The sequence below is a fragment of the Nerophis ophidion genome, linkage group LG26, assembly GCF_033978795.1.
Source record: "Nerophis ophidion isolate RoL-2023_Sa linkage group LG26, RoL_Noph_v1.0, whole genome shotgun sequence".
Classification (NCBI taxonomy): Eukaryota; Metazoa; Chordata; class Actinopteri; order Syngnathiformes; family Syngnathidae; genus Nerophis; species Nerophis ophidion.
In genome coordinates, this window is record NC_084636.1 from 15460828 (window position 1) to 15473000 (window position 12173).

A 12173-nucleotide genomic window follows, 5' to 3' on the forward strand; every position below is an offset into this window, starting at 1 on the left:
TGGAACGACCTACCTCTGAGTGTTAGACAAGCCTCCTCTCTTCCTATTTTAAATTTCTCTTAAAAACATACTTTTATTCCTTGGCTTTTAACACTAAGTGATATCCATCCTGCAATGGCGCCCCATTATACACTTGCTGTGAACCTGTTTTTATGTTTTTATGTTTTATTTATTTATTTTATATCATGTTCTGTTTGTGTTGTGTTGTTTGCTCGGTCTTCGTATTATCTTTTAACCTCGTCCATTGTACAGCACTTTGGCTACCCCTTTGGTAAATTTTAAATGTGCTTTATAAATAAAGTTGATTTGATTTGAAATGGCTTTGGCTATGCATAGCAGAGTTTTAACTTGCACTTACAGATGTAGATCTGTAGTATAGGACTAGATGTTACAATCCCCTACTGCGACTCTGGGATGGTCAAGTGAGTGAAAGCATCCTCTGGGTTATCAAGTGGGCGCCCCCCTTCCTCAGTGTTTCGCTGAAAGACCCACAGCACCTCCAGAGGGTTCAGCAGTGAGTCCCAGCGTCCCAGGATCACTCCCTAGATGCCATCAACTCACTTGAAAGCTCAGGTGGAGTCCCTTCGCTTGACCCACAGCCACTGACTCCCCTTTTCAGCGGCTTTGGAGAGGTCTTTCACTGCCTGCCGGCGGGCCTTCCCTCGCACTCCCATTTCCCTGAGGAGCCTGGATGTTGAGGTGGCCACAAACCCTCTGCAGCCTACTTCCACTGGGCGTTCCCCCGCTTTCCAGGCTTGTTGTTGCACATCGGCTGCAAGCTCAGTGTACCTCAGCTTCTTGCGCTCGTAGGCCTCCTCCATTGCACTCTCCTATGGCACCGTGAGCTGTATGATGTAGACGAGCCTGAGCGAAGCTGACCACAGAACAAGATCTGGCCACAGCTTGGTGGATGCAATGTCAACTGGGAAGCAGAGCCTCTGGCCCAGGTCCGCCAGCGGTTTCCAGTCCCGTGCCCCGCCTAGCTTTCCAGTGTCTGGTCTTGTGGGGGTGATGTTGGCTTGACCCTCGCCTCCCGGACAAATGTTGTTGCTTGCCAACGGGATGACAGGGGAGGAAGGGCATTGACACTTGTGCGTCGACTATCCAGCACTGCTGCAAGACACTTTAGCACCTGGTTGTGCCGCCAGGTGTAACGGCCTTGGGTGAAGCTGGTCTTGGAGCCCACATAGGATGTGTTGCTGGACTCGGACATAGAGGGCATGTGGGGTCCTCACCATACCACTGGCTGAGGTTTTTTGGAGTAGGCAGGACATCGTAGGCAGTCCTGATGGTAAAGCTCTGCCCTGAATACCTCCATCTCCCACAGATCTTTCCAGGAGATCTTCCTCTTCTCCACTCCTTCCCATGCCATCCAAGCGACCAACTGTAGTTACTGACCGTGGTTTTTTGAAGTGTTTCTCAGCCCCATGTGGTGATATCCTTTACACACTGATATTGCTTTTTGATGCAGTACCGCCTGAAGGATTGAAGGTCACGGGCATCTTATGTTGGTTTTCAGCCTTGCTGCTTACGTACAGTGATTCTCTAAGCCTTGTGATGATAATACGGACCGTAGATGGCAAAATCTCCAAATTCCTTGGAATAGTTTGTTAAAAAATGTTGTTCTTAAACTGTTCGGCAATTTACTCAAAGTGCTGACCCTTGCCCCATCCTAATTTGTGAATGACTGAGTATTTCATGGAAGCTGCTTTTATACCCAATCATGGCACCCACCTGTTCCCAATTAGCCTATTCATCTGTGGGGTGATAGATGACCATTCCTTTACTTTCTCAGTCTTTTTTTGCCACTTGTGCCAGCCTTTTTGAAACATATTGCAGGAATCAAATTACACATGAGCTAATGTTTTCCAAAAAAAACAATTTACCAGTTCGAACGTTAAGTCTATTGTCTTTGGAGCCTATTCAATTCAATATACATTATATTGGGGGTGTTGAGGTAGGCGGGGTTTGGTGGTAGGGGGCGGGGGGGGGGGGTGTATATGCTAGCGTCCCGGAAGAGTTAGTGCTGCAAGGGGTTCTGGGTATTGTTTATGATGTGTTTCCGTACGGATGTTCTCCCGAAATGTGTTTGTCTGTGACGACTGCTAGGCATGGTGGTTAAGGTGTTTCTTCCAAGATGCAGTTCAGGTTCGGAGATAGCGTAGAGGTAAGAAATGTTGATTTATTAACTAAAGAAACTAAGAAACAGAAACACTGGAGCTAAGTAGAAATGACAAACCAAAAGCGCTAGCAGGAAACTAGGGAACTAGACACAGAAATAGCATATAAGCTAACAAGTACAAAAACAGATTTACCAATAGATAGATAGATAGATAGATAGTACTTTATTGATTCCTTCAGGAGAGTTCCTTCAGGAAAATTAAAAATGTCGGGAGTAGCGTCATCACTTGTTGACGGAAACAAGGGTAGGATCAGAGAGCGAATCACAGAAAATGCAGGCTTAAATAAGGATGGTAATCAACAAGCAGGTGAGAGTCCGGAAACAAGGAACAGGTGAAACAAATATGCAACCATGGCGACAGAAACAAATCAGGAAGTGCACAAACAAACTCAAAAATCCAAACAACAAACAATCTGTGCAGCGGATAGCAACATTTGTTATTCTTTTTTGGTGTGGGTTCACAGTGTGGCGCATATTTGTAACAGTGTTAAAGTAGTTTATATGGCCACCCTTAGTGTGACCTGTATGGCTGTTGACCAAGTATGCTCTTGCATTCACTTATGTGTAAAAGCCGCATATATTATGTGACTGGGTCGGCACGCTGTTTGTATGGTGGAAAAGCGGACGTGACGACAGGTTGTAGAGGACGCTAAAGGCACACCCCCAATATTGTTGTCCGGGTGGAAATTGGGAGAAATTCGGGATAATGGTTGGCCCGGGAGGGGCACTGAAATTGGTTGGCAAGTATGCCATAAAGACATGAATGACAGAATCTGCGGTGGATCAACTTGACTGGCCTGCACAGAGTCCTGACCGGAACCCGATAGAACACCTTTGGGATGAAATAGAATGGAAACTGAGAGCCAGGTGTTCTCAATCAACATCAGTGTGTGACCTCACCAATGCGCTTTTGGAAGAACGGTCAAAAATTCCAATCAACACACTCCACCACCTTGTGGACAGCCTTCTCAGAGAGTTGAAGCTGTAATAGCTGCAAAAGGTGGACCGACATCATATTGAACCCTATGGGTTAGGAATGGGATGGCACTTCAAGTTCATATGTGAGTCAAGGCAGGTGGCCAAATACTTTGGGCAATGTAGTGTATAGGTTGAAAATGATTTGCAAATCATTGTTTTCTCTTTTTATTTACGATTTACACGACGTGCTAAAACTTCACTGTTTTTTTTGGGTTTGTACTTCTACTGCCACAATGTTTGTCGAAACTGAGTCACGTGACTAAACCAAATCACAAGTGGGTCAGTTGTGAAAACTCACAACAGCAGCTCAGTGTAGGCGACCAGTTGAACATATGAATACTCTCTAGAAGTGTGCAGCTTTGCTCCCTGCTGGAGGCTGGCTTCACTCTACCTTAAAATCCACTTCCCATGTATTTGCAAATTCGACTATTTATTTTGAGGAGTGGTATATATTTAACATCCTTTAAAAAAACGGATTATCATTTTGGGAAACCATAATGCATGTATAATTCAGACTTTTTTAGGTTAAGTTAAACGTCATGGTCTCTAAGCCAACTTCATCAACATGAGCCCTTAAAATGTACACATTTAAAAGAAGCACTCTCGCTCTGCCGCCCACTCTCTGACAAAGGATTGAAATTTTAGGGATTTTAGACACTTTAGGATTAATTCGAGACAAACCTTTTAGCACTGACTTTTTGCTGTTAATTTGTAGATAATCTGATCTCTGGGAAGCAGAGGGATGGATTATTGTTTCATTATAAGGCTGCCTTGCTTTGTAACACATTTGTCTGCTTCAGTTGAGAGTTGCTGGCAAAAAGAAATAATTAGGTGGGGGGGTTTATTTTTTTTCATTTGAAGGGATTCTGTTGTACAAACCCCAAAACCAGTGAAGTGGGCACATTGTGTAAATCGTAAAAAAAAACACAAGACAATTATTTGCAAATCCTTTTCAATTTACTGTATTTCCTTGAATTGCCGCTGGGGCGCTAATTAATTTAAAACCTCTTCTCACTCCTGCGCTTACCAAAGGCATGCGGTAAAAGTAAGCATACGCTTATTTTAAAACCTCTTCTCACTCCAGCACTTACCAAAGGTATGCAATAAAAATTTGAGTGTAATGTAAGCTTGGACCTTAAATCCTACTCAAAAGCTCTTTATCTTCTTCCCTTTATGCGATTTCAAATTACCGGTATTGAAATCAGCCTCCTCCATTTTGAAAATGATGACAGGGGAAGTGTCACTCGTGACATCACGAGTTTGACCAGGCGGTAATTCAAGGCAGGCGCATACTTTATGCCCTGCTGCAATTCAAGGAAATACTGTATATTCAATTAAATAGACTGCAAAGACAAAATATTTAACGTTCCAACTGGATTATTTTGTTATTTTTTCGCAAATATTCGCTCATTTGAAATTTGATGCCTGCAACATGTTTCAAAAAAGCTGCTACAAGTGGCAAAAAAGACTGAGAAAGTTGAGGAATGCTCATCAAACACTTATTTGGAACATCTCACAGGTGAACGGGCTACTTAGGAACATGTGGCTGCCATTATCGGGTATAAAAGCAGCTTTCATGAAATGCTCAGTCATTCACAAAGAAGGATGGAGCGAGGGTCACCACTTTGTGAACAAATGTGTGAGCAGATTGTCCAAAAGTTTAAGAACAACATTTCTCAACGAGCTATTGCAAAAAAATATAGGAAATGTACCATCTAAGGTCCGTAATATCATCAAAAGGTTCAGAGAATCTGGAGAAATCACTCCACGTAACATTGAATGCCTGTGACCTTGGATCCCTCAGGCAGTATTGCATCAAAAACCGACAGTGTGTAAAGAATATCACCACAAGGGGTCAGGAACATTTCAGAAAACCACTGTCAGTAACTACAGTTCATCGCTACATCTGTAAGTGTAAGTAAAAATTCTACTATGCTAAGCGAAAGTCATTTATCAACAACACCCAGCTCATCTAGGATGGACTGATGCAAAGTGGAAAAGTGTTCTGTGGTCTGACGAGTACACATTTCAAATTGTTTTTGGAAACTGTGGTCGTTGATGTGTCCTGAGGAACAAAGAGAAAAAGAACCATCCGGATTGTTCTAGGCACAAAGGTCAAAAGTCAGCATCTGTGATGGTATGGGGGTGTATTAGTCCCCAAGACATGGGTAACTTACACATCTGTGAAGGCACCAATAATGCTGAAAGGTACATACCAGTTTTGGAGCAACATATGTTGCCATTCAAGCAACGTTATCATGGACGCCCCTGCTTATTGTAGCAAGACAATGCCAAGCCACGTGTTGCTTGGCTTTATATTAAAAGAGTGCGGGTAGTAGACTGGCCTGTCTCCCATTGAAAATGTGTGGCACACTATGAAGCCTAAAATACAACAACGGAACATGCTAAATGGAATGCGCTTGCTATTTTTCTCTATTAAGAGACACAAAGTTGTACTAGCACAGTAGATCAGCTTTGCGCACAGTAAACATTTTGTATGTGTTTTAATAAAAAACAAAAAACAAAAAAAACATTTAGTAGCTCAGCTAGGCCCTATTTGCGATGAATGAAAATGTAAAAATACAACATGTATAGGAGTAATGGTGCCCGATTGGTTGCAGGATTTCACACAGTAAACCAGGAGTGTTATTTACAACAATAACAATATAGATCAGGCCTGGGCAATTATTTAGGCTCAGGGGCCAAATTTAGAGAAAAAATGTGTCTCGGGGCCGGTTTGTCTATTTTCAGGAAAACTAATACAAAACCTCACAATAAAGTCTGATTGAATACTAAAAATGTTATGACAGACCGCCTTCGAAACGGAATGGAATTGTATTATTTTCTATGAATATTGAGAACATATGAACGTCAATCGACATATTTTACAATCAAGCCAAATGCAACAAAAATGCAACAAACTCAGCAAAATATGAACATGAAGGGTAAAAAAACAATAAACATCTATAATTTTATATCTATCACTAAGCTTTAGAACTTTCTTGAAAAAATCTCCTTCCGCGTCTGTGGAAACGCTCCCCACCCACACTGCTTGGTGCCTCGTCTGACCTGCTGTGACGTAGTTTACCATAGTAACTAGTAGGGTTGTACGGTATACGGGTATTCGTACAGTACCGCGATACCATTGAATCATATTCGGTACCATACCCCCAATGAAAACTACCGGTCTGTCACACCCTAAGTTTTTTTGTTAAAATAAAACCAATAATGCAATTTTTTTCTAGCCCCCTTTATTTAGAAAAGTATCGAAAAGTACCAAAATAATATTGGTATCAGGACAACACTAGTCACTAAAATATCATGCAAAAGTGCAGATTCCAACCATTGAAATACTTTGTATAGTTCAAGACTTACGGTAATTTGAAAACATCACTGCACATAACAATGGTAGCTACAGTTTCCATCTTAAACATCTAAAAAAAATATTTGGGAATGTCTGGCTGGCCAGATTGAAAAGCTTAACGGGCCGCATGTGGCCCCCGGGCCTTAATTTGCCCAGGTCTGATATAGATAATGGATTTTTTTTTTGTCATTTTCTACTTGCTCAAGGACACTTGAAACAAACAAACAGGACAACAAATAGATTGGTGGGGAAAAGTGCAATCTACTGACAATGAGATTGTCATGAATTAAAAATTAATACTTTTCTTTGGCTAGGTGAAAATCTAATGGATCTGCTGATTTACTGTACTGTTATGCATATTGGGTTAATTAAGTGAAACAAATAGAAAAACTACTGTGCCACTAACTGGTTTGTCTGTCCAATTTAAAGGGCAAAACCTGTATTTATATGGTATCAAACGCAACTAAGTAGTATATATCAGTGGACCCCAACCACCGGGCCGCAGAATAATTTTTTATTAATTTTTATTAATTATTATATATTTTTTTTTATATAAATTAAAACACAATATACACTTACAATTAGTGCACTGACCACAAACACCTCCCTTTTTCATGACTAAAACGTCCCTTTTTCATGACAAAGAAAAAAAAAAAAAGAAAAAAAAAAAAAGGACTCAGCCCCACCCCCCACCCACCCACCCGGGCCGCGGGACAAATTATTAAGCGTTGACCGGTCCGCGGATACAAAAAGGTTGGGGACCACTGGTACATATGATAGGGGTGTAATGGTACACAACAATTTTGGTTCGGTACGTACCTCGGTTCATTTTCGGTACAGTAAGAAAACAACAAAATATACATTTTTAGGTAATTTATTTACCAAATTTTCTAAACAATGGCTTAATCCTTTTAACACTGGGAACACTATAATAATTCTGCCCACGTTAATCAACATTAAACTGCCTCAAATTGTTCCTCAGATTAAATAAAAGACAAAACTTTTCTTCGACATATAAAAAGTGCAACATTAAACAGTTTCAGGTCAAGTCATCATGCTTAATTTATCACGGCATTTGGGAAGCCTGTAGTTGATTTTTATTATGTAAATGTTATATTTTTATCAACATGTGACAGCAGGGACCCTGCCATACAAAGCTTTTCTGTCCGTAAAACACACACATACGCACACGCACACCCACACACATACACACTGCAAAATGAGCTAACATTATGCTAAAAGCTAATTAGCCTTCACCTCAAGCCAGAACTGCGAGTGAGTTTAAGTTTCGAGAAGGTCAACGGGCTCATAGTGATGTTAGTAGTAGTTGACTGGGAGGTGTTTATTATCATTTGGGGAGAGTACGCTGCCTTATGCTCACCTGCTAAACACCTATCTGCTCGACACTGAAGCATGTACTACATGCGCTCTGAATACGCACTGCTGATTGGCTGTTACCGCTCTATATGTAAACAATCAGATGGTTGTGTGGGTGGGACAATGCTGGGTGCTGAGACAGAGGCAGAAGAAGCACAGCAGCTTGTTAAGACTTTAACTTAGAAACTCGTTCTGTACACCCTTCGTACCGAACCAAAACCCCCATTCGGGAACGGTTCAATACAATGCACGTACACCCGTTACACCCCTTATATATAATAATCACAGTGCATTATTTTCAGGCATAATTCATACATGAACTTCATTGGTATGGTGTCTTTATGCTAGTAATTCATGGCAAACGTTTCTTTTCATGGGAATAATTTGAATAAATAATGTTGAAATACAGCAAATGTGATAAACATTTACCGTACAATTAGCATTACCTCTATCCATTTCCCAGTTGCACATATATGTCTTGTCTTTTTCGCAGAGCCTGTAAAAGCTGGCTTTTACCCTTCTTTCACCCCCCCCCCCCCCCGGATTACTGTTCTGTGTAAATGTCACCCACATAAGAGGAGGGTGCTAAAGTCTATAATTTGAAAGTGCACACAAGTTATGGGAAGGATCTGTAAACAAAACCCAAAACCAGTGAAGTTGGCACATTGTGTAAATGGTAAATAAAAACAGAATGCAATGATTTGCAAATCCCTTTCAACTTATATTCAATTGAATGGACTGCAAAGACAAGAAATTTAATGTTCTAACTGAGAAACATATTTTTTATTGCAAATAATTAGTATCTTAGAATTTAATGGCAGTAACAGTTGGGGACATTTTTACCACTGTGTTACATGGCCTTTCCTTTCAACAACACTCAGTCAGAAGCTTTTCAGGTGGAATTATTTCCCATTCTTGCTTGATGTACAGCTTAAGTTGTTCAACAGTTGTGGTATTTGAGGCTTCATAATGTGCCACACATTTTCAATGGGAGACAGGACTGGACTACAGGCAGGCCGGTCTAGTACCCCCACTCTTTTACTATGAAGCCACGCTGTTGTAACACGTGGCTTGGCATTTTCTTGCTAAAATAAGCAGGGGCGTCCATGATAACGTTACTTGGATGGCAACATATGTTGCTCCAAAACATGCATGTACCTCAGCATTGATGGTGCCTTCACAGATGTGTAAGTTACCCATGTCTTGGGGACTAATACACCTCCATACCATCACAGATGCTGGCTTTTAAACTTTGTTCCAGAGGAAACAACGTCCACAGTTTCCAAAAACAATTTTAAATGTGGACTCGTCAGACCACAGAACACTTTTCCAATTTTCCAAATCAGTCCATCTTAGATGAGGTTGAGCCCAGCGAAGCCGGCGGCGTTTCAGGGTGTTGTTGATAAATGGCTTTCGCTTTTTCATAGCAAAGTTTTACCTTGCACTTACAGATGTAGCGACCAATTGCAGTTACTGACAGTGGTTTTCTGAAGTGTTCCTGAGCCCATGTGGTGATATCCTTTACACACTGATGTCGGTTTTTGATGCAGTACCGTCTGAGGGAACGAAGATTATATGGCCTTTCCTTTAAATAACACTCAGTAATTAAACCAATTATTGAAGCTTTACAGGTGGAATTCTTTCCCATTCTTGCTTGATGTACAGCTTAAGATGTTCAACAGTCCGGGGTCTCCATTGTGGTATTTTAGGTTTCATAATGCGTCACACATTTTCAATAGGAGACAGGTCTGGACTACAGGCAAGCCAGTCTAGTACCCACACTCTTTTACTCTGAAGCCACACTGACGTTACACCTGCTGAATGTGCCTTGGGATTGTCTTGCTGAAATAAGCAGGGGCGTCGATGAAAAACCTGTTGCTTGGATGGCAACGTATGTTGCTCCAAAACCTGTATGTACCTTTCAGCATTAATGGTGCCTTCACAGATAAATGGTTGTACTTGTATAGCGCTTTTCTACCTTCAAGGTACTCAAAGCGCTTTGACACTACTTCCACATTTACCCATTCACACACACATTCACACACTGATGGAGGGAGCTGCCATGCAAGGCGCCAACAAGCACCCATCAGGAGCAAGGGTGAAGTGTCTTGCTCAGGACACAACGGACGTGACGAGGTTGGTACTAGGTGGGATTTGAACCAGGGACCCTCGGGTTGCGCACGGCCACTCTTCCACTGCGCCACGCCATCCCATGTGTAAGTTACCCATGTCTTGGGCACTAGGACCACCCACATACCATCACGGATACTGGCTTTTGAACTTTGCGCCCATAAAAATCCGGATGGTTCTTTTCCTCTTCGGTCCGGAAAACACAACATCCACAGTTTCCAAAAACAATTTAAAATGTGGACTCGTCAGACCACAGAACACTTTTCCACTTTGCATCAGTCCATCTTAATTGAGCTCCGGCAGCGTTTCTGGTTGTTGTTGATAAATGGCTTTTGCTTTGCATAGTAGTAGCTAAGAGTTTCTTTTGAAATAAACAATTTCAGTCTTTTAGTAGTAGTTAAGAGTTTCTTTTAAATTATACTCTTAACTACGGACGACGATAGTGTTCTGTCACGGAGAGATGCCGAAAAATTGCAGCGTCCGAGTTTACCTTAATACATAATAACCCAATAAACACTTTTTCAGTATTTTAACATAAAAGTGTTTGATTGTGAGGCATTAAAAGCCACAAAATGCAAGGGGTCCATCAGAGCCACAAACGCTGGCTAAGTAACAACAATATGAACATTCCGCGGAAAATGTATTTGCCAGTTTATGCATCCCACAGGGATTCTTTGTCCGTGTTTCTGCACATGCGGTTCCCACACAAGGTTGCAACATTGTCTGCTCTCATTTTTTCGCACTTTTGACCCTCTGATGTTCTGTGTACATACACTCTGTCCTTCTGTCTAGGCCTTGTGTTTGTGTGTGTGTGTGTGTGTGTGACACAGAACATCAATTTCTCCACTTCTATTAGCCCCGGATCCAGTGGACCCGGACATCTTATATGTAATAGAAATGTGTAAGGGGGGTTTATGTTGTGTGGTCATTAAATATGTATTCTGATGCATGTATATTCACAGAAAATGAGCCAAAGTCACTGAGTCTCAGTTTGAAAAATTAATACATTTGATCATTTTTCTTTTCATAAAAAATGAAAATTGGTCCCACAGCCCCGAACACTACACAAGTGTTAAAAAGCCACAAAATGCAACGGGTCCATCAGACTCGCAAACGCTGGCTGAGTAACAACAATATGAAGGTTGCCCAAGGGTTAAAGATAATAATTGCTTCTGTATTGTTACCTTTCTCGCAGGTGGCACCGCTGTAGCTGGGCAGACACAGACACACAAAGGAGTTGATCTCATCGATGCAAGTTCCTCCGTTCTGGCACGGGTCGGAGTGGCAGTCATCGACGTCTGGAGGACAAAGAGAGCGGGACAGAAAGAGTGCAAGGCAAGGTTAGGCAAGAACACGCATACTAACACAACACACCAAAAAAAGTGAGGGAGAGATTAGAGGGTTTACTGAAAAAAAAAAAAAAAAAGTTCTAATTAAAACCAATTGATTGCATGTCATCAGGAATGCAGCGAAGCACACGATTGTACTTCTGAGGATCTTGCAGGGATAAGGCAAAATAGACTGTAATAAGGAGAAACGGGGAAGGGTGGGGAGGACATTCATGAGCCTTCTGGAATCAACATTCACTGCCAAGTATGCACACACACTCGGAAGAAGCAGGAGGTGAGAGTTTTGCTTTAAAAATGGTAACTGTATTTCTCTGGCTGATCTGGCCCTGCAGGCAAAATCATTAAAACAGCAGCTGCTAACACCCCCCCCCCCCCCCCCCCCCCCAAAAAAAATAAATAAATAAATAAAAATAACCCTCCAGCTGCATATCAACAGAGCCAATCCCCCACGGCTTTGGCAAGAGGTCATAGGAGAGTGAGGGTGGAGGAGGATGGAGTGCTTGCTTGGAAATACGCAAACGGAGTCTGGCATAATGACGGCGAGGTGATTCTGCCCAGGCGATGCGGCGGGGTGTTGGCACGGCGCGGGCCGGGATTAAGGCGCCGTTTGCGGGCTGACATTGTTTTGAGTTTGTTGGGCAAAATGGCGTGACGGCATCATCTCTGGCGCACGGCGTCGAGCCGGCTGATATCAAAGGTGCCATTTGATGCGGGAGGAAGTACGTGGAGGAGGGAATTTTCTTACTGCTTTTTGGCGACTGACTCATAGCTGCTTGTGAAGAAATACAAACTA

The 12173-nt window shown here is 42.1% G+C and overlaps 1 protein-coding gene across 1 annotated transcript in view; it reads right to left on the reverse strand.

The window, feature by feature from the left end:
- The window catches only part of ncanb (neurocan b), a 470747-nt gene that overhangs the window by 78169 nt on the left and 380405 nt on the right, over positions 1-12173 (reverse strand). Inside the window, 1 exon segment of the mRNA XM_061888041.1 lies at positions 11216-11329. Coding sequence (XP_061744025.1) covers positions 11216-11329 — 114 coding nt within the window.